The sequence below is a fragment of the Sander vitreus genome, chromosome 19 (genome assembly GCF_031162955.1).
Source record: "Sander vitreus isolate 19-12246 chromosome 19, sanVit1, whole genome shotgun sequence".
Lineage (NCBI taxonomy): Eukaryota > Metazoa > Chordata > Actinopteri > Perciformes > Percidae > Sander > Sander vitreus.
The window spans coordinates 4,784,246-4,812,184 of record NC_135873.1 but is presented as its reverse complement, the minus strand read 5'-3'; the positions used below and the strand labels follow the sequence as shown (position 1 = coordinate 4,812,184).

Here is a 27,939-nt window from a genome sequence, read left to right as displayed (position 1 = left end):
AGCTTTGTGTGAAAGGGAAGTATTATTATTATTACTTTCTGTTGCATTACTATACAAGGTAGCAGAGCAGCAGAGCGACGGTGTTGGTGCTGGATGTGAACATGAGACACACTGTGCTCTGTGTGCTGGGGTTATTCTGTGAGTACATCAGTGACTTTCTCTGTTTAAATAATAGTCACCATTGATAACACTTGTTAAATACCTGAGGTTATCATGTATTTGATAGTTTCTGTCACTTTGATGTCTGATGAGATTTCAAACTTAATTTTAGCGCTCCTCTACTGTGGACATGCTCAAGGTAATTGTATAATTTTATTTCTTTTTATATATTCACTCATGACAAATCACCAACTGCATCACTTTTCACCATATCCTCTTTCTGTGTTCTGTTTTGTAAGTGTATGATAAATACATTGAATAAAAAGAAAATACTTTTTACTTTGTATCTTGTGTTGGTTTCTAGATGCTGTGTTGACCATTGAACCAAACTGGTCCACTTTATTTACCGGAGAGTCTGTTACCTTCATATGTGACATGAGGGAAGGAGAAGACACCGACTGGTATTACTCAATCTTGATGGATGGTCGAGTATTCCTCTCCTTCAACTCAAATAAGAGACATACTTTACAACCACTAGTTACAGGTGACAGTGGTGTATACCAGTGCATTGGTGATCACATCTGGTCACGTTTTAGAAAAGAAAGTAATAAAGTCTCTCTAACTGTATCAGGTAAGTTTTACCACTATGACTAACTTCACGACTTATTTATTAAGAGCCTTGTTGATATGATCACCCTGTTTGGCAAAGTGATAATATATAATGTATGCATGTTGTTAATCTAGTGTAAAAACTAACAGACCTCAAAGTTTGACCACTGATGCTGTGTATGAAGCTGTGTAACTGTAATCCTGTACTTTGTGTAAATGACCAATGATCATAATCATGAGAACTAAAATAAGAAGAAAGATGGGCAGGGTTCAGCTGCTCACATCATGTAATGATAATGATGATATCAAATCAAAATATATTGAAAACATTAATCGCTGATACTTTTTAAACATTTGTTTACTATAGGTTAATTTAATTGAGCTCATTTAGTAAAACAAGGTATGACCTTTGTTACAGACAAAGATGTGATCCTGGAAACTCCTGCATCCACTTTGTTTGAAGGAGAATCAGTGACTCTGCGCTGTAGACATCGTACTCAGACAGAGGAGAAGAATGCTGTCTTCTACAAAGACGGATCTCCTATTCAAATAGACACAAACCATCAGTCACTGATAATATCAAAAAACACAGTTCAAGTAAAATCAGATGGGAGCTCTTACACGTGTAAATTTGAAGACGAAGAATCTGAACCAATAAAACTGAAAATGGAACATAAGTAGTTTTTTATACTAAGGCAGGCATTCCAAGAGTGAAGCAAAGTGATGATTTCTCTGCATTATCGTAGAGACACTGAAAACTTAACAAAGAGAAAAAAGAGAAGGCTGAGTTTAAATTATCATTAAAAGTGTCTTGGTTCTGACTTGTTTCCATGTTAGGTTAATTTTACCAACAACTTCAGTGGTTAATAAGTGTGATAACCTAGTTGTTATTGATATCCATCAGTTTACTATACCACACAAGTGATTAAATATTTTCTGTATTATTTCCTACAATTAGTTGTAGCACCACCAAGGATGCTGGATGAAAATGTATTATTCATTTGAATTATCTTTCAAACTGGACTAGATCACAGGGACAATAATTACTACTTTTTATGTCTTTGTTCTAAATGAAACAGCCCAACCAAAGGCCCAACTGAGCAAAGTTTTCAGCAGGGGGCAGTGTGACCCTGACCTGCTCTGTGAACCCATCATCATCATCATCATCATCATCATCATCATCATCTGGTTGGAAATACTTCTTGTACAGAGGAGAGAAAACCTCTGAACCCCTGACCTCACAAGATGCTGTTCTTCTCTCAAATGAAACAATCAGTGTCTCAGTAGGAGGAGTCTACTGGTGCAGAGGAGGAAGAGGAGAGCCTGTTTACTACACAGACTACAGCAATCCCATTAATGTCATCAAAAAAACGTGAGTTTGGCATCAGTCTTTTTAACTGAATAAAAAAAAATTGTATTCATAATTATTAGATTGATTACAATAAATAGTGTTTTGATTTAGATTTAATGTTTTGTCATTTTTTTATCCTTACTGGAAATCCATGACCACAAACAGTTCCAAACAAGGCTGTTGTGACTCTGCAACCAAACTGGTCTGAAATATACAGAGGAGAGAAGATCACTCTCAGATGTGACATTGAGGATAGAGGAGACACTGAGTGGACATATGAATGGACAACACCCAGCTCAAACAGATTTCTAACAGACAACACATACATTATTGTCAGTGCTACTGAGTCCCACAGTGGACAATACCGTTGTATGGGTAGAAGAGACACCTATACCTCAACAGAGTGGAGTGAAGCCATCACATTGAAAGTCTTGTGTAAGTTGGACCATCTTTCATACACCTTAAAAATGTTTTCCAACACCTTTTTCTTCAACTTTATTATTATATTATTTATAACAATTATGTATCTCCACGCAGTAAGACATTCTAATTATTTTTTTTTATTAGCAGAGATATGTACAGGAATGAAGAAAGAAAATCAAGTAACTAACAGGGTGTAATGATGGTGCAGTTTAACACTGCTCCAGCACAGGAAGAAAGTTCTGGGTGTGAACCTAGTTAACTTGCAGGTTAATTGGTAGTTAGGTAAATTAAGATTAGTCACCTAACTGGCTGGTCTACATTGCCTGTTGGTGTGAATAGTAGTCTGTGTTATGTGTTAACCCTGTGATAGACTGGCTCCCTGTCCAGGGTCTACCCTGCTCTCCTCCAATATGAGCTAGGATCAGCTTCAGCTCCATGTGACCCTGCAAAGGATAAGTAGGTACAGATGATAGACAACACCCAGCTCAAACAAACATTTAAAGCTAAATGAACACCATATTACATTTGCTGATGCCTCCCACAGTGGGACCTACAGGTGTAAGGGTAGAATGAAAAGTGCACAGCAGTCTTCAACAGAGTGGAGTGATCCCATTACATTGACAGTATCAAACAGTAAGTGACATCACATTTATTTAAAAGTGAATATTAAATAATTCATGTTCAGGTTGTTTGTTTGTTGTTTTGATGTTTTTCGTAAATATTTAAGTTTGTATTTACCAATTTCAAAGGATGCTTTTGATCCACTTTCATAACATGTTTTCATTCTGTTAAATCTCTTACCAACAGATAAACCTCAGCCTGTCCTCACTGTGTCTCCATCATGGCTGAGTCCTGGAGCCTCAGTAACTCTGAACTGCAGTGTTAAAGATCCATCTGCAGGATGGAGGTTCTACTGGTATAAGGCTGTTCCTGATCTGTCAGACATCTCCTACAGCTATGATCTGCTACCTGGCAGCACCAATGGGACTGAATAAAACATCACATTTTATAATCACTGTGTAAAATATACAAGCGTTACAAATAGAAAAACAAAGTGTGATCCATTCTCATCATTCTACATCCACTCATCCTGAAGTTGTGCAGCAGCTGATCTCTGACTGAAAACTCATATTCTTGTGTTTTACAGATGAAGATATTATCCTGGTGAGCCCCGTCCGTCCTGTGACTGAGGGAGATTTTGTTACTCTTAGCTGCAAATCGAGAAGACAAATTATTTCCTCGAATGTTTTATTCTATCGAAATGGTGAAGTCATTCAAAATGACACCAGAAGGGAGCTAACATCTCTGCAGTGTCAAAGTCAGATGAAGGTCTCTACAAGTGTCGACACTCAGGAACAGTGTCCACACAGAGCTGGATGTCAGTTAAAGGTGAGTTAGAAAACAAATGCTGCTTTTCTTTCATGTAAACCATGTTTCTCTTTTTCGTCATGTGTATACGTTCATGTTTATACCTCTGGATTTGTATGTGTATGTCGTGTTTGTTTAAAAGTCTATTAACAGTTATTATTTATTATAGCACTGTCCAGGCCTGAAAGCTCTTCATTTCCTGTGCTGTTGATTATTGGGCTGGTTTGTGGAATCATACTTGTTATTCTTCTGCTTCTATTGTGTCGCCTCAGACTGTCCAAAGGTGAGACATTTTTTCTTCTATTAGATGTTTTAAGCTTTAATTATTCAAATTCACAGATGTATTCTGATCTCATGACATAGAATGTCTGTATAACAATTTACAATACAAAACCATGTAACGACAAATGTCTTTTTCACAGATTCATGCTTTAACAGGTTGGTACAACACCTTCTCATTTTGAACATGGCAGCAAATACATTCCATGTTCCTTTTTTAAATGTGTTTGCTACATGTTGTAGGCCCATCCAGACTGAGAGCACCAATCGGGGCTCCGCCACTAGTGACGTGGTCAACCAGAATGAGGATCAACGTAATGTATATTCCACTCTTCTCCATGGTAAGCACACATTTTGACACCTTTAAAGATACATTTAAATAATCAAAGGACGTTTAAAGAGTACCATGTGATTCAAATGGTTAACTTGACCTTGACTTGATTTTCACGGCTCTGTAGGTGATGCTTGTCTCTATGAAACAATCAAATGCTCTGAAGACAATACAAATGGTACAGTATATGCAATTTTACTATGCAAAAATGCCCTATCCTTTCTTTAACATAAGTCAGGATGTCCAGCTACCACAAGTCTTCAAACTTCATATTGTTCTATTCTTGTTTTCCTTGACAAACATGCAACATCTGCATGATTTAAGAGGACTGATTAAGAGTGATTTATATAAAATCCTGTAACTAAAGAATATGTATATTTCAGGTTCAGCTGAATCCCAGGATGTCACCTTGTCTTTGATTGAACTTAAAAGCATTGGAATGAGCGGTGAGTACTTCAAATACATGCAACAAATACATATTAACAGTTAAGAGATGTTTTGACCTGAAAAAGCTTCAAAAAAGGTATTGATTTATTCATGTCCTTTTTATCTGATCATCTTAACAGGGAAGCAACATGAACCAAAGGAGAGCTCTATTTACTCTGATGTGAAGTTATAAACTGCAAGTAGAGTTAACATTAACAACAGTCAAGCTTAAAGTTTGTATTCAAATGTGTCATATCATTACACCATAAGTAATTATGAGTCAGCACTTCAATTAATCTCAATTAGTCACCTTGGGTAGCTACTACATATTATTTACCACTGAGCATCACCAGAGTTGCAAATTGTCAAATCCCTCACCAATGTAGGGCCTTTCAGACTTTTTGTGTATTTATTCCGCTTGTGGGTAGGGCCTATATTAGTGTTTTTCATATACAGTATGTGATTGTTATATTGTTATTGTATGTTGTGCCTTGTTTATATATATTTAAATCTCACATATTCAGATTTAAATGTATATATATCTATATCTATATATATATATACACATACATACATACATACATATGATGTAGTCTCACATTTTTTTTACTCTAGTCATGCTGTTGCATACCGTACATAGAAATCCCCTTTCCATTTTCTCCATTTTGTATAACACAACAGAGGTGGTACCATTATAAATAGTTGAACATTTGTATTATATATATATATAAAAAAAATTCTGCCAATTTGTCCCTTATCTGAAAGTATAGTTCCATATAAAGACGTCTGTCTGTTTATATTACACAGTATGATATACAATGTTTCATTAACAATTAACTGTAACTGAATCACAGAATCCACAGATTCTGGCCCAGACCAAACTCTCAAAAAAAGACAAGACAAAAGGTTTTCTTTCAGATCTATAAAGAGAACTTTATCGACAAAGAAAAGTGGTTAACAGCATTTCATTAAGTTATTGTTATTATGTTATTGTGTGCACCTCTGCTGTCCTATTATTAAACATGCTTGGAATTTTTGTACAGTTAATTTATGATATAAAGGAATAGCATACGATATACAAGACTATTGAGGCATATTCCTACTTAGTTTTTCATACACTGCATTATTATTATTTCAATTATTTTAAATTCAGTCAGTTTGTCATTTGTATTTGTAGTAATTTGTAGAAAACAGCAACAGTTTGATACAGTACATTTAAGCTTTAGCAACCAGAGTCTGCATCTTTTTTCAATGTCACTTGAGAAAGATCCAGCATGATCAACAATTAACTTAATATGTGTAATGATCTGCTGTTAAACCACATATCCTATGGCATGTACACGTTTTCCTCTGTCTAAAAAAATGTATTGATAGCTACTGTATTTCATTTTCACCTAAAAGGATTTAAATCTTTTGTGTTCTTAAAATCTTTATTTTTAGCATTTTTGCATCAATAAACTTTTTTTTCAGCAGTAAGACGTCAGCTGTGTTTTTTACTTTCTTGACTGGACAGCTAAACTGGATAAACACATCCCTCAGTATTCTCTCTGATACGACCAAGTTTGGCAGAAGTGAACTGAGACCTTTGCTCTGGAAAGACATGTTGCTGTTGTATTCCATTCATTCAAACTTCATTGATCGCTATTGTATTGGTAGTAAAGGGAGATGTCAGAAACAGAACAAGCACAAACAAAATCTGAGGAGATCAAGACAAAATCTGACATTGCCAGACCTATCTCCACAGTGCTGTGTCAGCACTGGAGTGTAGTCTGGCTACACCGCTTATCTATTCTGGGATAGGTGGAAAAAAGCTCTGGCTTGTTGGTAGTTCTTTAAGCGATAAGCCCTGGATGCGGTGACACTGGTTTGCTGCACCCAGCAAACAGGAAACAAAGTGTTGTATGGGTTTAATAGTTTCATAAACGTTGATATTAAATTATGAAAAATTATTTTGAGTAGATTAAAAATGCTTCTTGTTCTTTTTTGCGATATTGCAGATTTGATGCATACAAATTGTAATAGCATTTGAAAATGAAACTATTTACACAAGGTTTGATAAAAACAGGCTGTAATCATGTCATCTTCCATATGAAGTAGGTGTTTTTAAGTTAGGAAACGTATAGATTTTTGAGTTGTTATCAAGTTATGAAGCTGATTTTAGGTGATTAAATGTATTAATTCAGCATTTGTGCTCCTGGTTCTCATGAACTATTATCTAAGATCATTTCATTTCTTCTACTGACATTTTACTCCTAATTTAGCCTTACAGTGTTCCCTACAACATAACCTTTAGCAGGGCCGGATTGGGACTCATTTTCAGCCCTGGAGTTTCATGCCTTAGACCGGCCCACTTTAGTTCACGACTGACTATATTAAAATAATGTAATTAAAACCTCAGAATATAAGTCTGCAATAGGCGCACTGTTCTCTACAGCCTTGTAATTCATTGTATTTTTTGAAAAATATCATCATTTCCAATTCAGTGCAAAAACAGTAGCCTAAGTTTTGCTTCACAGTGAAGATTTATTAGAACAGTAAATAACAGGACAGTATCAGAATCTATTTTTCTTTAAGAATTAGTATTCATAAATATCTAAACATTGAAATGAAGAAAAAAAATCTAACAAAAAAACAAATATATAAAACAAAATAAAAAAATAAAGATTAAAATAAAATGAAAATTTCCAAATGGAAAAATATGCAGGCTTAATTCATATTACTTTTATCCTATTCCCTTTCAATCGTGGGCTTTGTATATTCACTATCGTTTGATTAAAAACATAATGGGTCACTAGTAACACTTGGGCATAGAAAGTTGTTATATTGTAACTAATGTGATCACTTACTTAGTATTTTTGTCTCGTTTCCAGTCCAAATATCTAAAAAAAAAATCTTACATCAAGATGCATTTACTAAACAAGTATGAAAAAACACCTCAAAATTAAGTGATGTTTTGCTTAAAACAAGCTACATTATCTGCCAATGGGGTAAGAAAAATAATTGTTTTAGATTTAGCTTGTATTAAGCAACAACAAAAAAACAAAATCACTTAATTTTTAGTTTTTTTTTTCAGAAAACAAGACATAATTTCTTATGCCATTTCACTTGTCTACTAAATGTATCTTGAATGAAGAATATTTTGATATTTGAACTGGAAACAAGTAAGATACTAAGTAAGAAAAGCATTTTTTTTCAGTGATAATGTTTGCTTATTCACACACTATGGTACAACAGCAGCTTACCTGTGTCTTTCACAGTGAGAGCATTAGGCTCTGTTTCTGACACTAAATGACATTTTTTACATTTATTTCTCACCACAAATATACCCTTTTTTACAAAACTTTCAAATCAAGTCAAGTCTGTTTCATTAATGTATTGCTGAATCATCAGGTATCATTAATCATCTCAGGGCATTTTTCATTGAGCAGGGCTCTTCATTACTATTAGTTCTTCTGAATGACAATCCTACCTGACCCATTCTGGTGTGTTGGGCTCATGAGTGGAGCTTGGTAACGTTACTGGGCCTTGCTCTTCACTGTTAGCAGCAAACCGGACTAGAGGCGGCTGCTGCTGAAGAGGTACAAGAAAAGGTTTGATACATGAACGGTGGTTTGCAGACAACGTTGTTTTGCATGGTCGCTAGCATCTTGCACTGCTCCTAACTACCTTAACGTTATATAGCTTACTTAACGGCCTCGTCGTCTTCATAAATGTGCTCAGCTTAGAACAGTTTGGCCGCGTCAGTTTCCAAAAGCTTTCTTCTTTTTTTTATTCTGGCCTTTTCAGCGCCGCCTTTGCGCTTCCTGTCATCCATTTTTATCTGACTTTTTTTTATTTTGAGCAACTTGCAAGGTGCCGTGTCGGGGGCGGGGCCAAGGGAGTCAAACGATAATCACGTCATCATTAACCTGCAGGCTGCACTCTGCGAGAAAATATTAAATAAAAAAAGAGTGGGGCTGCGGTAAAATAATAAATAAAAAGAGTGGGACTGCGGTAAAATAATAAATAAAAAGAGTGGGACTGCGGTAAAATAATAAATAAAAAAGATGGGATTGCGGTAAAATAATAAATAAAAAGTGGGGCTGCTGTGAGTGCAGGCAGCCTAGGGACAGCATCCATATTTCAACCCAGTGCCATGACAACAACGGCCCTCGCGGCCAAAAAAAACAGACCGGCCCACCGGGAATTTTCCCAGTGCTCCCGATTAGCCAATCCGGGCCTGACCTTTAGCTACAAGACATACATTACAATGAATGGTAGATTAAAAATGTTGATCATTTAGAACTTTTTAGTAAAGTACTAGTGTTTTATTACAGGTCAGTTAGCATTTGCCATTAGTTGGAAGAAGGCAAATCTGACCTAACATCATGCATGATTCATTTAACTTTTTTTAAGGTATAATAAGCTGTAATGTATTTGAAGACGATTTCTTTAATGATATGTGTTTCAACAGACTGGCGTGATCCCATTGAATTGACAGTATCGAACAGTGAGTGGCATCACATGTATTTAAAAGTGAATATTAAATAGTTTGTTTTAGTTCATATGTTAATAAACATTCATGTTTTCATTCACCAGTTTCACAGGATGCTTTTCATCCACTATCATAACATGTTTTCATTCTGTGAAATCACTTTCCAACAGATAAACCTCAGCCTGTCCTCACTGTGGCTACGTTTACACGTGGCCGACTATTTTCATAAAAGGACATTTCAACCACTACGCTTTTCAAAAATAACATTGTGCGCAGCTGTCAGTTTTCAGAAAAGTGTTCGCTTTACACGTACTCCATGTATATGCCGCCAAGAGCATGCCAAACTGTAGGTGGCAGTGTAACGAGAAGCTCAAGCCCCCACGTTAGCCAATCAGAATCAACAACAGCGAATCACTTCCTCTCTCTTCTCTTCCTCACTTCCTCGGCTGCTTAACCCTCCGTTTGTCTCAGTTTACATGCAACGCGCAAACGAAGATTTCTCCACTCTGGCAGGAATTCTCCGTTTGCGTGTAAACGAAGGGCACAAACGAAGGGAAATGTCTCCGTTTTTCAAAATAACCACGTACGTGTAAACAGGGCCCTGTGTCTCCATCATGGCTGAGTCCTGGAGCCTCAGTAACTCTGAGCTGCAGTGTTAAAGATCCATCTGCAGGATGGAGGTTCTACTGGTATAAGGCTGTTCCTGATCTGTCAGACATCTCCTACAGCTATGATCTGCTACCTGGCAGCACCAACGGGACTGAACAGGATTCCTACATCGTTGATGGACAGACACACACAGCAGGATATACACATGTCAGGGATTACAGTTTACAGGTCTTCTTGGTCTGCAGATTTCTTTATCCAAGATTAGTATGGGAGTCCTAAAGATGTGTATGGTTCTTCATCTTGCAGTATTTATCTTAAGACCGGCTCTGAGATTTCCTCAAACCTTTCATGACATCAACATGATATATTTATCAACCACCTCTTTAAATGCATATACTTCTTTTTCATTGTGACTTCAAAAAAGTCTTCTGTCTAGTTTACCAATAAAAATGACATGAAGATCCAAGTAAAATACACTGTAGGGATTTAAGATTGTTGGCCTCCTGTAGCCTTTGTACATCCCTGTTTATTGTCATATTAGTATTTCATACAATATGTGAAAAAGTTGTTATTTAAGATCTTATAGTTTCCTCTGATCTCAGTTTTGAGAGTTTTGTGGCTTATCTGTTAAATGTCTAATTAAGAGCATGTGGCCCCATTTCCTTATGTCACCATCTGTCGTTTTCAAAACATTCTGTTATAGAAATTGTGCTTTTATTGCTCTAATCTATTATGGATCCTTGGCACTTGACTAAATTTCTACCACTTATTAATATTAATGTATATATCCTGTACACAGGAAATTTTCTCTCTTTTCTGTTTATGAACACATCCGCGCTCTGGCGTGAATGTGGTGATGACATTTTCATTTTTCTTGTTATCACAGCAACACATGGTTTATGTGTTAAGAGGAACTGGAAAGTTTTTTTCGACCCATGCTGAGAACTATTGGCATTGCTTGTTCCTTCTCAGGCTCTAGTTTCAAAGTCATCTTTATAGCACAATTGAACATGCAGCGTTATATTTCAGTTTTTCTGTTCATTTGATTTCCCCTTTTTGCACTTAGTATCTGAAGTTTTTGTAGCAACAAACTACAGTGCAAATTGTGCCTGTTTGGAACAGGCCAATAGCTTGGTCTGTGGTCCTGCTGCTCTTAACTTTCTCCAGAACCATTGTACCCCAAAATGACTTACAGAAGGACCTTAAAGCACTTCATATGCAAAAACCACACAGACGAAAAGGTGGAAGGCAATGCAAATAAATTGAGTTTTTTGTTGAACTTCATTTTAGTGTTGTCTTTTTTCGTCAACGATACATGTTGATATCGCCACAGTCAGTGTTTAATGCCGGCGGTGCTGTCTCGTCTCGTCATTATTATTGTTAACAAATTTAACATTTCAGCAGAGGTGTTTATTTCCAAACAGGCTTAGTGGCTTGAAGGTTAATTTGAAAGTATGGATTTGATTTGCGGGGGGTATTTTGCCGACAGTATTCTTATTAGTGTTATAAGTTAGCAGCACAGTTAAACAAGTGGTGAATTAACAGCTACAGCAACTTAATAAGATATAGTGTCTGGCTTTCGTTTGTGTGGTGTCTACTGCAGGGTGTCTGCTGCCTGTTCTGCCAATCGCTGCCTTTCCATTTGGTAAATGGATATATACTCTAAACACACATTGTATGGCAACTGTGTAGTTTGTTTTTGAGGCCAGTTTAAAAGTAGAAACATATTGAAATCACTGTAGAGCACTTGCTGCTGTAAGAAATAAATTGTGTGTTGCACTTTATTTCTATCTTCCTAGCCCTTGTCACATGACCAATTAATATTTCCACATATCCAATATTTTGCATATAGAAAATGTGTATTTTATTTGGATATACAATTTGCTGAAAAATAAAAGTTAAATTAATAATGAATGTGATGTGTTTTATTTAGCATTGTGTGTTGTTTTTTTTGGGCATTTTTAGGCCTTTATTAATATAGGACAGCTGAAGACATGAAAGAGGAGAGAGAGGGGGAATGACAGCAAAGGGCCGTGAGATATTTCAAAGACAGACAGACACGCACACACACACACACACACACACACACACACACACACACACACACACACACACACACACACAGATATTCCGATTTATTAGAGATGTTAACTCCATTTTACAGTTTTGCAGCCCACAGGCCACATAAAGTCTTAAGAAATGAAAACAGAAAAAATGCTAAACTTATTAAAATTGAAGTTGTTTGTTGTGATTTTATTTTTAGATCCATAACGAGTGGTAGATGACAACATTTAAAACTACACAACTACTATTGTGTTCAGATATTGTTATCATTTTTAATCACCTAATTTTCAATATTGCAATAACTATGCTGATTTATTTTGCGCCAAGATAAAAAACTTAAGTAAGGCAAAGAAAAAAATACAATGCTTACTTCTCGCTTGCTTTTGTGAGTCCAATCATGCAGACAGTTTGTCATTTCCTGTGTCTGGGGTTGCAACCAAACTTTAAACAAGGTGACAACATCTACATATTCTATACTGAGGTTATGGGATGCGTTTCACTGGTACTGCAGCTTCATTTTGTAATGTGAATTGGGAACATGGGGCATATTTTCTTACAAAAAAGAAAATGCTCCCTTAGCTTGGGGCTAAGTTTAGTGTGAAAAAGCGCTTATATTACACTGGATCTACTATATCTACTATATATATTTTCATTTCCACGAGTGCTCTCTTGTATTCTAAGCTACTATAACATCACCACAATTGTTGTTGCTCTATTAAGTAATCAGAATGTAAATGGCCTGTATTTTTATAGCGCTTTTCTAGTCTCAACGACTACTCAAAGCGCTTTTACATAGTACAGGTACCATTCACCATTCACACACACATTTATACACTAGTGGCTGAGGCTGCCGTACAAGGTGCCACCTGCTCATCAGACAATAAACATTCATGCATATTCACACACCGATGGCGCAGCATCAGTAGAAATTTGGGGTTCAGTGTCAAAACCTACACAATATAATCATACATGTGTAAATATATATACACACACAACACAAACCTCATCACAGTACTGTCAGTCTATGCACAACATACACTAAATTAACACACAATAAAATGTTAGCTATGTATATGGTGATATGATTAAATTAAATGGTCTCATATTTAATGGATGTGCAATAATTACTTGTTTATACCAATTTCTATTGAACATGTTTTAGGTACCAGGCACAAACTTTTGCACAAGAGTTTAGGTTAATATGTATTTGCAGTGGACAGGAAGTATAACTATGTCAAAGTATTCTGTGGTCAAAACTGCTGTAGCTGCCTGAGCTTTGTGTGAAAGGGAAGTATTATTAGACAGGCTTTACTGAGTATGAAATATAACTTCTCTCTTTCTGTTGCATTACTATACAAGGTAGCAGAGCAGCAGAGCGACGGTGTCGGTGCTGGATGTGAACATGAGACACACTGTGCTCTGTGTGCTGGGGTTATTCTGTGAGTACATCAGTGACTTTCTCTGTTTAAATCATAGTCACCATTGATAACACTTGTTAAATACCTGAGGTTATTATGTATTTGATAGTTTCTGTCAGTTTGATGTCTGATGAGATTTCAAACTTAATTTTAGCGCTCCTCTACTGTGGACATGCTCAAGGTAATTGTATAATTTCATTTCTTTTTATATATTCACTCATGACAAATCACCAACTGCATCACTTTTCACCACATCCTCTTTCTGTGTTCTGTTTTGTCAGTGTATGATAAATACATTGAATAAAAAGAAAATACTTTTTACTCTGTATCTTGTGTTGGTTTCTAGATGCTGTGTTGACCATTGAACCAAACTGGTCCACTTTATTTACCGGAGAGTCTGTTACCTTCATATGTGACATGAGGGAAGGAGAAGACACCGACTGGTATTACTCAATCTTGATGGATGGTCGAGTATTCCTCTCCTTCAACTCAAATAAGAGACATACTTTACAACCACTAGTTACAGGTGACAGTGGTGTATACCAGTGCATTGGTGATCACATCTGGTCACGTTTTAGAAAAAGAAAGTAATAAAGTCTCTCTAACTGTATCAGGTAAGTTTTACCACTATGACTAACTTCACGACTTATTTATTAAGAGCCTTGTTGATATGATCACCCTGTTTGGCAAAGTGATAATATATAATGTATACATGTTGTTAATCTAGTGTAAAAACTAAGAGACCTCAAAGTTTGACCACTGATGCTGTGTATGAAGCTGTGTAACTGTAATCCTGTACTTTTGTGTAAATGACCAATGATCACATAATCATGAGAACTAAAATAAGAAGAAAAGATGGGCAGGGTTCAGCTGCTCACATCATGTAATGATAATGATGATATCAAATCAAAATATATTGAAAACATTAATCGCTGATACTTTTTTTAAACATTTGTTTACTATAGGTTAATTTAATTGAGCTCATTTAGTAAAACAAGGTATGACCTTTGTTACAGACAAAGATGTGATCCTGGAAACTCCTGCATCCACTTTGTTTGAAGGAGAATCAGTGACTCTGCGCTGTAGACATCGTACTCAGACAGAGGAGAAGAATGCTGTCTTCTACAAAGACGGATCTCCTATTCAAATAGACACAAAACCATCAGTCACTGATAATATCAAAAAAACACAGTTCAAGTAAAATCAGATGGGAGCTCTTACACGTGTAAATTTGAAGACGAAGAATCTGAACCAATAAAACTGAAAATGGAACGTAAGTAGTTTTTATACTAAGGCAGGCATTCCAAGAGTGAAGCAAAGTGATGATTTCTCTGCATTATCGTAGAGACACTGAAAACTTAACAAAGAGAAAAAGAGAAGGCTGAGTTTAAATTATCATTAAAAGTGTCTTGGTTCTGACTTGTTTCCATGTTAGGTTAATTTTACCAACAACTTCAGTGGTTAATAAGTGTGATAACCTAGTTGTTATTGATATCCATCAGTTTACTATACCACACAAGTGATTAAATATTTTCTGTATTATTTCCTACAATTAGTTGTAGCACCACCAAGGATGCTGGATGAAAATGTATTATTCATTTGAATTATCTTTCAAACTGGACTAGATCACAGGGACAATAATTACTACTTTTTATGTCTTTGTTCTAAATGAAACAGCCCAACCAAAGGCCCAACTGAGCAAAGTTTCAGCAGGGGGCAGTGTGACCCTGACCTGCTCTGTGAACCCGTTATCATCATCATCATCATCATCATCATCATCATCATCTGGTTGGAAATACTTCTGGTACAGAGGAGAGAAAACCTCTGAACCCCTGACCTCACAAGATGCTGTTCTTCTCTCAAATGAAACAATCAGTGTCTCAGTAGGAGGAGTCTACTGGTGCAGAGGAGGAAGAGGAGAGCCTGTTTACTACACAGAGTACAGCGATCCCATTAATGTCATCAAAAAACGTGAGTTTGGCATCAGTCTTTTTAACTGAATAAAAAAAACAATTTTGCATTCATAATTATTAGATTGATTACAATAAATAGTGTTTTGATTTAGATTTAATGTTTTGTCATTTTTTTATCCTTACTGGAAATTCATGACCACAAACAGTTCCAAACAAGGCTGTTGTGACTCTGCAACCAAACTGGTCTGAAATATACAGAGGAGAGAAGATCACTCTCAGATGTGACATTGAGGATAGAGGAGACACTGAGTGGACATATGAATGGAGAACACCCAGCTCAAACAGATTTCCAACAGGCAACGCATACATTATTATCAGTGCTACTGAGTCCCACAGTGGACAATACCGTTGTATGGGTAGAAGAGACACCTATACCTCAACAGAGTGGAGTGAAGCCATCACATTGAAAGTCTTGTGTAAGTTGGACCATCTTTCATACACCTTAAAAATGTTTTCCAACACCTTTTTCTTCAAGTTTATTATTATATTATTTATAACAATTATGTATCTCCACGCAGTAAGACATTGTAATTTTTTTTTTTTTATTAGCAGAGATATGTACAGGAATGAAGAAAGAAAATCAAGTAACTAACAGGGTGTAATGATGGTGCAGTTTAACACTGCTCCAGCACAGGAAGAAAGTTCTGGGTGTGAACCTAGTTAACTTGCAGGTTAATTGGTAGTTAGGTAAATTAAGATTAGTCACCTAATTGGCTGGTCTACATTGCCTGTTGGTGTGAATAGTAGTCTGTGTTATGTGTTAACCCTGTGATAGACTGGCTCCCTGTCCAGGGTCTACCCTTGCTCTCCTCCAATATGAGCTAGGATCAGCTTCAGCTCCATGTGACCCTGCAAAGGATAAGTAGGTACAGATGATAGATACATAGATACTATGGTATTAATGTTATAGTTGTCTTCCAAAAAAAGGAAAAACCACAGTGAAACTGTTCACTATGATACAGCTCAAGAGGAGCAACCAATAAATGCACAGTAGCACTCGAAATGTACTTCTTTATTGATTAAAATAAAAAATTAAGGAGTTAACTAATATTTTCTTTGGCCTTGCTTTAGTTAGTATTTCACCTCCAAGAATGGGTGAAATTCATCATTTATTCTTAATAATTTATTTATTGCCATCAAGGTATTTTGATTGGGTTTATTCACAGGAAAAGTAAAGAACTTATTTTGTCTTTGTTCTAAACTGAACGGCACATAATCCAAGAGCTAAAAAGGGACAATAATAACCATTTTTATTTCTTTGTTTCAATTTATAACAGCATACAAACCCCGGGCCAAACTGACTGCTGTTAACACAGACATTCCAGTAGGGGGCAGTGTGACCCTGACCTGCTCTCTGAACAGAGCATCATTATCATCATCATCATCATCATCGTCTTCATCTGGTTGGAAATACTTCTGGTACAGAGGAGAGAAAACCTCTAAACCCCTGACCATACAAGATGCTGTCTTCCCCCCAAATAAACGGATCAGTGTCTCAGTAGGAGGAGTCTACTGGTGCAGAGGAGGAAGAGGTAGCCCTGTCTACTACACAGACTACAGTGATTCAATCTCTGTCAACAAAAAACGTGAGTTTGGCATCAGTCTTTTTAACTGAATAAAAAAAACAATTTTGTATTCATAATTATTAGATTGATTACAATAAATAGTGTTTTGGTTTAGATTTAATGTTTTGTCATTTTTTTATCCTTACTGGAAATTCATGACCACGAACAGTTCCAAACAAGGCTGTTGTGACTCTGCAACCAAACTGGTCTGAAATATACAGAGGAGAGAAGATCACTCTCAGATGTGATATTGAGGATAGAGGAGACACTGAGTGGACATATGAATGGACAACAACCAGCTCAAACAGATTTCTAACAGACAACGCATACATTATTATCAGTGCTACTGAGTCCCACAGTGGACAATACCATTGTATGGGTAAAAGAGACACCTATATCTCAACAGAGTGGAGTAAAGCCATCACATTGAAAGTCTTGTGTAAGTTGGACTATCTTTCATACACCTTAAAAATGTTTTCCAACACCTTTTTCTTCAAGTTTATTATTATATTATTTATAACAATTATGTATCTCCACGCAGTAAGACATTGTAATTTATTTATTTTTTATTAGCAGAGATATGTACAGGAATGAAGAAAGAAAATCACGTAACTAACAGGGTGTAATGATGGTGCAGTTTAACACTGCTCCAGCACAGGAAGAAAGTTCTGGGTGTGAACCTAGTTAACTTGCAGGTTAATTGGTAGTTAGGTAAATTAAGATTAGTCACCTAATTGGCTGGTCTACATTGCCTGTTGGTGTGAATAGTAGTCTGTGTTATGTGTTAACCCTGTGATAGACTGGCTCCATGTCCAGGGTCTACCCTTGCTCTCCTCCAATATGAGCTAGGATCAGCTTCAGCTCCATGTGACCCTGCAAAGGATAAGTAGGTACAGATGATAGATACATAGATACATAGATACTACGGTATTAATGTTATAGTTGTCTTCCAAAAAAAGGAAAAACCACAGTGAAACTGTTCACTATGATACAGCTCAAGAGGAGCGACCAATAAATGCACAGTAGCACTCGAAATGTACTTCTTTATTGATTAAAATAAAAAATTAAGGAGTTAACTAATATTTTCTTTGGCCTTGCTTTAGTTAGTATTTCACCTCCAAGAATGGGTGAAATTCATCATTTATTCTTAATAATTTATTTATTGCCATCAAGGTATTTTGATTGGGTTTATTCACAGGAAAAGTAAAGAACTTATTTTGTCTTTGTTCTAAACTGAACGGCACATAATCCAAGAGCTAAAAAGGGACAATAATAACCATTTTTATTTCTTTGTTTCAATTTATAACAGCATACAAACCCCGGGCCAAACTGACTGCTGTTAACACAGACATTCCAGTAGGGGGCAGTGTGACCCTGACCTGCTCTCTGAACAGAGCATCATCATCATCATCATCATCATCATCGTCTTCATCTGGTTGGAAATACTTCTGGTACAGAGAAGAGAAAACCTCTAAACCCCTGACCTCACAAGATGTTGTCTTCCCCCCAAATAAACGGATCAGTGTCTCAGTAGGAGGAGTCTACTGGTGCAGAGGAGGAAGAGGTAGCCCTGTCTACTACACAGACTACAGCAATCCCATTAATGTCAACAAAAAACGTGAGTTTGGCATCAGTCTTTTTAACTCAATAAAAAAAACTATTTTGTATTTATAATTATTGATTGATTACAATAAATAGTGTTTTGATTTAGATTTAATGTTTTGTCATTTTTTTATCCTTACTGGAAATTCATGACCACAAACAGTTCCAAACAAGGCTGTTGTGACTCTGCAACCAAACTGGTCTGAAATATACAGAGGAGAGAAGATCACTCTCAGATGTGACATTGAGGATAGAGGAGACACTGAGTGGACATATGAATGGACAACAACCAGCTCAAACAGATTTCTAACAGACAACGCATACATTATTATCAGTGCTACTGAGTCCCACAGTGGACAATACCGTTGTATGGGTAAAAGAGACACCTATATCTCAACAGAGTGGAGTAAAGCCATCACATTGAAAGTCTTGTGTAAGTTGGACTATCTTTCATACACCTTAAAAATGTTTTCCAACACCTTTTTCTTCAAGTTTATTATTATATTATTTATAACAATTATGTATCTCCACGCAGTAAGACATTGTAATATTAGCAGAGATATGTACAGGAATGAAGAAAGAAAATCAAGTAACTAACAGGGTGTAATGATGGTGCAGTTTAACACTGCTCCAGCACAGGAAGAAAGTTCTGGGTGTGAATCTAGTTAACTTGCAGGTTATTTGGTAATTAGGTAAATTAAGCTTAGTCACCTAATTGGCTGGTCTACATTGCCTGTTGGTGTGAATAGTAGTCTGTGTTATGTGTTAACCCTGTGATAGACTGGCTCCCTGTCCAGGGTCTACCCTTGCTCTCCTCCAATATGAGCTAGGATCAGCTTCAGCTCCATGTGACCCTGCAAAGGATAAGTAGGTACAGATGATAGACAACACCCAGCTCAAACAAACATTTAAAGCTAAATGAACACCATATTACATTTGCTGATGCCTCCCACAGTGGGACCTACAGGTGTAAGGGTAGAATGAAAAGTGCACAGCAGTCTTCAACAGAGTGGAGTGATCCCATTACATTGACAGTATCAAACAGTAAGTGACATCACATTTATTTAAAAGTGAATATTAAATAATTCATGTTCAGGTTGTTTGTTTGTTGTTTTGATGTTTTTCGTAAATATTTAAGTTTGTATTTACCAATTTCAAAGGATGCTTTTGATCCACTATCATAACATGTTTTCATTCTGTTAAATCTCTTACCAACAGACAGGCCTGTCCTCACTGTGTCTCCATCATGGCTGAGTCCTGGAGCCTCAGTAACTCTGAACTGCAGTGTTAAAGATCCATCTGCAGGATGGAGGTTCTACTGGTATAAGGCTGTTCCTGATCTGTCAGACATCTCCTACAGCTATGATCTGCTACCTGGCAGCACCAATGGGACTGAACAGGATTCCTACATCGTTGATGGACAGACACACACAGCAGGATATGTGTGCAGAGCTGCAAGAGGAGATCCAGTGTTTCACACTTATTACAGTGAACCGAAGTTTGTCTGGTCTGGAGGTAGGTTTGTTTCTGTCTGTTCTTCTCACCTTGGTTCATAAATGTTTCTACAGTATCTTGAAAAGTAATGCCTATGTTATAAAAATAATTAGTTGTGTATATCCATGCTCCCCCAATTGAAGACATTAATTACCTGTGGTGACCTTATGAGCCTTATGATAGTGGTTACCTCACACAACAGCCAGGACATCAATAATTAGAAGACACCTGGTCAGAGGTCAGGTAGGTGTACAGACAGACACAGTTTTCAAATTCAGGCAAAGGAAACCACTGAGAGAGACAATGCAGCACATTTGAATATGAAATACTTGGAAAGACCCTGCTCCTCCTTCCCACTCACATTGGATTAGAGACATTATGTCCTGTATGAATTTAGAGAAAATACGTTACACTACCCAGGGATCTGAGGATACATTTACAAAATATGTCGCCCCTTCTTGTCATTTTTTGAGAAACCAACTACAACAATTTCAGAGTAGCTATTCCCTTCACCCCTCTTTTTTCTCTCTTTAATTTTATTTTTATTTATTTATTTTTTCTTTATTTTTATTTTTTTATTATGATTTTAAGGTGTGTGTTTCATTTTTTTGGTCATTCTGTACCTTCTCAACCTTTATGTTTTATGTATTATAATTTAGACTGTGTTTTAAATTATCTCTTGTAGTAATCCTTAATACAGGTTTGTTTGTAATTGGGTGGGAGGGTGGGATATGGGGGGTATGTTCTGGTTGAAAAGGGGAAAATAATGTATATCCCATTGCGCAGTAATTGTTTTTTGCAATTTTGTCATTCAATAAAAAAACCTTGAAAGAGAATATGAAATACTCACTCCCTGTATCTTTGTAGAGTAAAAACTACCGACCTTTACTTTCCATCTTTGAGCCAGCAGCTCCTGTATTCACTTGGTTATCTACAGTATCATTCACTCAAATGGTAAAACATTTTCAAGATAGATATCATGGTTTTACTAAAACACTGCACCTTGTTGCAATGTTAGCATGAATCCTCTGCAAAAACAATTAGAGCAAATGAATATTTGCATTGTGGCTTTTTTCATCTTAAAATCACTTTGCCTGTTTTGTTTTTCAGAATTTGATTTGTCAGCATCTCTCACAGTGAGTCCTGACAGAGTGCAACACTTCACCTCTGACTCTGTGTCACTGAGCTGTGAGGGAAACTCTACTAAGTGGAGAGTGAAGAGGCTTCCTAAGAACAGTTACTGGTCATACTGCTCCAACTGGGGGACAATGACCAGATCTACATGCACCATACACCGTAACAGACCCAGTGCTGCGGTGTTCTGGTGTGAGTCTGGATCAGGAGAGTTCAGCAACGCAGTCAACATCACTATACAGAGTATGGGTTCATTACATTTTCTTTGTTCTTTTATGAATAATATAAAAGAAAATGCCATATATATATAATAAAATTGCCATTATGTGTTTCAACATACAGTATATTTTTTACAATTATGTTGTATACAACATAGAAGAGTACGGTACACATACATTTAGTGTGGCCCATTACTCTGCTACATGGTATCTTAAGTAACTGTAGATGACTAACATTAACCAAAATATTTTTTTCTATGGTTTGTAGATTTTAAAGTATGTATGGTTTAGCCTACTTTATTATAATTCAATGCTAGTCTCGACCATTAGTAAGTACCATCAACATTTAGCAGCACCTTTGTAAACATCAACACATTTGACAAAAATGAAATATCACAAATATAAATTATTTTGTTATGTTATGTTTTCTTTAACCATCCACTCAAAAAGCTCAATATTAGTGTCATTATATTGTAGTTACACAATACTACAATATTATGCAACCAGTTAGGGAATCAGATGCTCTGCACAACAGTAAACTTCAATCCACCTATCTCCCTTGTTTAGGCTGAACAACATTCCATCACCTTATTATGATGATGATGATGATGATGATGATGATGATGATGATGATGATGATGATGTAGTATACAGTATTTTTGTGTAGGTTTATGGGTGATCTGTACTTAGTTTTTATGCCAATGATCCCCATAAAAGTACTGTGTAGTTGATAGTATCTTGTAGACACCTGTTGTTAATTTGGTAAAAGGTTAACTGTTACTATTACACATAAGTTGTATGTACATGAGATAAAATGTCACATTTTATAATCACTGTGTAAAATACACAAGCGTTACAAATAGAAAAACAAAGTGTGATCCATTCTCATCATTCTACATCCACTCATCCTGAAGTTGTGCAGCAGCTGATCTCTGACTGAAAACTCATATTCTTGTGTTTTACAGATGAAGATATTATCCTGGTGAGCCCCGTCCGTCCTGTGACTGAGGGAGATTTTGTTACTCTTAGCTGCAAATCGAGAAGACAAATTATTTCCTCGAATGTTTTATTCTATCGAAATGGTGAAGTCGTTCAAAATGACACCAGAAGGGAGCTAAATATCTCTGCAGTGTCAAAGTCAGATGAAGGTCTCTACAAGTGTCGACACTCAGGAACAGTGTCCACACAGAGCTGGATGTCAGTTAAAGGTGAGTTAGAAAACAAATGCTGCTTTTCTTTCATGTAAACCATGTTTCTCTCTTTTCGTCATGTGTATACGTTCATGTTTATACCTCTGGATTTGTATGTGTATGTCGTGTTTGTTTAAAAGTCTATTAACAGTTATTATTTATTATAGCACTGTCCAGGCCTGAAAGCTCTTCATTTCCTGTGCTGTTGATTATTGGGCTGGTTTGTGGAATCATACTTGTTATTCTTCTGCTTCTATTGTGTCGCTTCAGACTGTCCAAAGGTGAGACATTTTTCTTCTATTAGATGTTTTAAGCTTTAATTATTCAAATTCACAGATGTATTCTGATCTCATGACATAGAATGGCTGTATAACAATTTACAATACAAAACCATGTAACGACAAATGTCTTTTTCACAGGTTCATGCTTTAACAGGTTGGTACAACACCCTCTCATTTTGAACATGGCAGCAAATACATTCCATGTTCCTTTTTTAAATGTGTTTGCTACATGTTGTAGGCCCATCCAGACTGAGAGCACCAATTGGGGCTCCGCCACTAGTGACGTGGTCAACCAGAATGAGGATCAACGTAATGAACATTCCTCTCATCCCCATGGTGAGCACACATCTTGATTTTACTGTGTGTATACACCACACTGCCGGCTACAGCCAGATGGCTGGGAGGACTACTGTTTGAAGGGTCTTTCATGCTTTTAGGTTGAAGGACGTCCTCTTTACAAATAGATGCTATTTTCTATGAAGGGTTTCTATAGTGAGTCATGTTTTGTACATGGAGAACAAACGGTTTACAATGGTTCAACCAGACTAACAAGGGCAGAAAGAGACAAAGATCCCTCTGAGCAACAGTTAAGTAAGAATAGAAGAAATCAGTAGTCATTAGTAAAAGAAACTGGAAGCGTAGCATCAAAATGTGTGCAGATTTATATAGGAACCGGAACCTATAGGTCCCTGTTTCAGTGTCGAGTGTGCAACAACGTCTATAACAAGTTGGATTTAACAGGCAACATGTTGCTTTAGAAAAACAATTTTTCAAACTTTACAATATAAATAGAAAATTAGTCTGGGGTTAGCACTAATGGAATAACAGATGAACAAACTATGAACTGACATATCACAGTTAAACCTCTTCAATCTACCACTGAGTAGAATGCATAGGGCCATAAGGTAAATAGGTTCCCAAAAATATTTAGAGCCCAATTGCACCGTTGTGGTTGAATGATTGAGAGTCACATACGCTTTTTCTGGACTGGAAAACAAGTATAATATCCAAGTTCCAACCGTATTCTCCCCCTGACATGCAACAATGTGCGGACATCCACTTATAGAAGTTTGAATCATTCAATTCTTATTCTTTTGGGACAAAATCTATTTCAAATGTGCTTATGCTTATCAATGAATCAATCAAAGACTGAAGATTCATGCACTGCAAAAAAGCCCTGTCCAATTTTAGTTTTATTTGCTTGAAACAGTGGCAAATTTGGCCGCCAGTGCATAATCAAATGAATAAGATGTGTGCTACTATTGTTTCTAGATGTGAAAATGTCACCTTAAATAAGATAAACTGTTAATTGAGACGTGGCAAGTGACACTTACTTGATTTAAGTCAAACAGCCTTGTATAGTCGGCACTAGATAATCCAAAACAAGTCGGATTTGAAATTTAAATGTAAGATTATTTCACTTATTTGGAAATAGAGTATTTGCGGTGGTAGTTAGAAATGAAAAAAACTGCATGTTAAGGGCACTTCAGGATGTAAGGAGGAGTGATTTATATAAAATCCTGTAACTAAAGAATATGTATATTTCAGGTACAGCTGAATCCCAGGATGTCACGTATTCTTTGCTTGAATTAAAAAACAATGGAAAGAAGGGTGAGTACTTCAAATGCATACAATGGATACAAAACAGTTAAGCAATGTTTAGGCCTGAAGTGTTTTTAAATAATTTTATGGATTCTTCTGATCTTCTTAACAGGGAAGCAACATAACCCAGAGGAGAACTGTGTGTACTCTGATGTGAATATAGGAACTGCAGGTACAGTCATGCTCAAAGTTTGTATTGAAATGTGTCGTATCATTACACCATGATGTAGGTAATGATGGGTCAGCAGTTACATACTACCACTAGGCATCACCAGAGTTTTAAATTGTCAAATACAACATCTTACACATCTAGGGCCTTTTTAGACTTTTGGTATTTCTTAGTTTGTGTTTTTCATATATAGTATGGGATTGTTATATCTGTTGTGTCATTTCTTCATAATATGTTTCTATCCCACAGACATGGTATGAACTGTATTGTTCTTTTTTTATTGTTTTACTCTCTAAACATTCTGATGCATATTAAATAGATTGTATGTGGAACCATCCCTCCACCCTCTCCATTTTGTCTTACACAAATGAAATGACACCATTATAGGTAGTTATATTCAAAAACAGTCTCATCACTGACATGATTATTTCGTCTTTGAATATGTGTTGTAAAATATTTGCTGCCAATTTGTCCCTTCTCTAAAATGATGGTTGCACATTTAGTTTATTTGTATCGCACAATATTACATTGTTTCATCGCGCTTTACTGAATAACGGCATCAAAGGATTCTGACCCAAACCGAACTCTTAAAGAACAAACAAAAGGCACATTAGCTGAAATGTTAGTGTGGTGACGACAACAAATTGGTGTGCATTATGATTTCACTTTTTATATCTGATGCTACTACACAGTTAGGGTTAACACAGACATCCCACATTTCTTTTATTTTCATTCTACCTGTCACTCTGTTCATGGATGGATGACATCCAGCTGTACAGTACAGTATATTTATTGTTATTTATTTATATATATATATATATATATATATATATATATATATATATATATATATATATATACATATATATTCTGCTGAGCAATACATCCTGAGATCTGGTTTCTGTTTTTAGATGACAATCGATGTACGCCCTAAATCGACTACCGCAATGAAGCTAAAGTCAAGAAGAAGAAAGGTAAGTAGAGTTTGCATTCACCTGCAGTTGTTATTGTCCAACATGTTGGTCTAGTAATTTGCATTATGTAATGTGTTCAATATTTTTAAAATCATAGTCGTTTAGAATGTTTTGTTTTTATTCTTTGCTTAAGTGTCTTTTTTAGTAATGCATGTTTATTTTACTTTTGTATTTCTCACGAACAGTTTGCATACATTATTACATTGTGTAAAAGCTATATAATTATCTATGTGGCCAGTTTGAGTACTGCATTACATTCATTCTTGGTATTAGTGGAGACGTTGTACCTGACAGTTCAGTATATTATCATTTTTTATTATTAAATTTTTTTGCAATTGTTTTAAACTGAACACCTCTCCATTTATAGGGAAATCAACTTCTTCAGCAACTGATGAAACAGTTTATTCTGAAGTTAAACCACAAACAGCTCTTGGTAATAATGCGGCCATATGATGTGCATACTTCAAGGATTATTTATTAGCATCCTTACATCTTGAATAACAATATATCTTTGTTTGTGTTTTTGTTTGCCTCCAGGTCTGTAAGGAGAGGTGTATCGACAAACAGTTGACAGCTTCTTTTATAAAATGATTGTGTGCACCCCTGCTATCCAAATATCAGACATGCTCATGTACAGTTAACTTGATCGTAGATCATACGAAAGAATTCTATAATGTGGATTTAATATCTCTCAGCACATGACTACTCAGGCATATTTTCATTTAATATTAATGCACTGCATTAATATCTTTCATTTTTACAGTCATTTTGTATTTAGTTTTTTAAGGTCTTTGTAGGAAAGCTATTCCAAAAAACAGCTCCAACAGAATAGATTGATTCAGTATATTTGAGCTTTAGTAACCAGCTGCTTTAAAGTTTGCATCTTTTCAGTGTTAAGAAAGATCCAGGATGGTCATCTACCATTACTGTAAAGGTGCTCTAAGCGATGTTGGGTGATGGCACTTCTTGTTGACGTTCGAAGTATTTTCATATATCTCATCCCGTCCCCTCTCCCTCCCTTCCGTGCTTCCGCGCACTAACCCCCAAACCCCCACCCCCAAATCCTTCTTGTCAGTTATTGGATGGAACGCTGGAAGACTGTTATGTTTCGTGGTGCAGGTTGGCACAGTTTATTTTTGTTGGCATTTATGGAGCCTGGGCTGTCTACAGAGACCGCGTTTTTTTACAGTGTGATCAGGGGACAGGCAGCTACCGGATAGAGAGGAGATGTTTGCTGTATGTGACAAAAAATGTAGCCTAAAAAACATGTGACATCACTTAGAGCACCTTTAATAGATGTAATATAACCTGCTGTTACTTGTATATATTTCCTCTGCCTAAATAATGTATTGATAGTTACTCTATGTATTTAACTTTACCCAAAGTTAAAATCCTTTTTTTAGCATTTGTATGCATCAATAAACTTAGTTATGCAGTAATGTGTCAGTTGTGTTTTTAATTGCTTGTTTGAGTGGACAGCCAAACTGGTGAAGCAAATCCCACAGTATTCTTCTGACACTACCAAGCTTGGCAAAAGCCCTGAAGTGGACATGATATTGATTTTCAGAAAATATTTCTTTTCTTATTGTATCTGCTCTGTAAATCACTTGTATTTCTCATAGAGGGTTTCTTTAATTTAGTCTTTTTTGAAAGGTTAGAGCATGTTCCTGTGGGTTTCTGTATTTATGTAAAACTAAATGTTAATCTGCTAGAGTACTGGAGAGTTGAATTGGAATCCGTTATCTTAACCCAGATAACACACTTCTTGTTTTTTTTCACATTCACACTGTTGAAACACATTGAAAGCTAAAAAACATTATTTTCTCTATGACAACCCCCATTGTGTCACAGCCAATGTAACAGTGTCTAAATGGCAGAGGGGGCAGGGCTGTTAATGAGGGTATTTCTGTTTTGCTCAACACTTCCTGTGTTTAAAGTCATGACAATACTTACAACTTGAATTTCATCATAACGTGAGGACATGTAAACTTTCTGTGCTGGAGTGATACTTCTCTCTATACAGTGGAACTGCAGTTAAACATATTCCCCAACTGATTGAGAAAGCCTATGAATTACTGAATGAGTATGACAGCTGCAGTTTTTTTTCTGTTCCTTTAAAACTGCATGCTGGTGGGCCGTTTATTTATTCTAGAAGAAAACTCTTGACTTTAACATTTTATGCAGCAGCAGTTGCCTACAGGATGATACTAGCTATATCAGGAAGGAAATTAAAATCTTATCTCTCCATTATGAGATGATATCAATTCAATAATCTTATGTCTTGTA

At 36.2% G+C, this 27,939-nt stretch overlaps 1 protein-coding gene across 1 annotated transcript; it reads left to right on the top strand.

Annotated features, from left to right (window-relative positions):
- Positions 1-48: 48 nt before the first annotated feature.
- LOC144534605 (Fc receptor-like protein 5) lies at positions 49-27,092 on the top strand. Its single transcript, XM_078276611.1, is given in 31 exon segments — positions 49-138; positions 272-298; positions 2,225-2,494; positions 3,630-3,776; positions 3,779-3,871; positions 4,020-4,133; positions 4,273-4,288; positions 4,373-4,470; positions 4,588-4,638; positions 4,844-4,906; positions 5,027-5,067; positions 9,958-10,176; positions 14,631-14,724; positions 15,129-15,422; positions 15,571-15,840; positions 16,702-17,010; positions 17,159-17,428; positions 18,299-18,607; positions 18,755-19,024; positions 19,372-19,382; positions 19,476-19,635; positions 19,810-20,106; positions 21,196-21,462; positions 22,403-22,645; positions 22,795-22,908; positions 23,047-23,062; positions 23,147-23,244; positions 24,457-24,519; positions 24,623-24,682; positions 26,021-26,086; positions 26,191-27,092. Coding segments are annotated over 31 exon segments (4,395 nt in total). The 5' UTR covers positions 49-101; the 3' UTR covers positions 26,199-27,092.
- Positions 27,093-27,939: the final 847 nt, after the last annotated feature.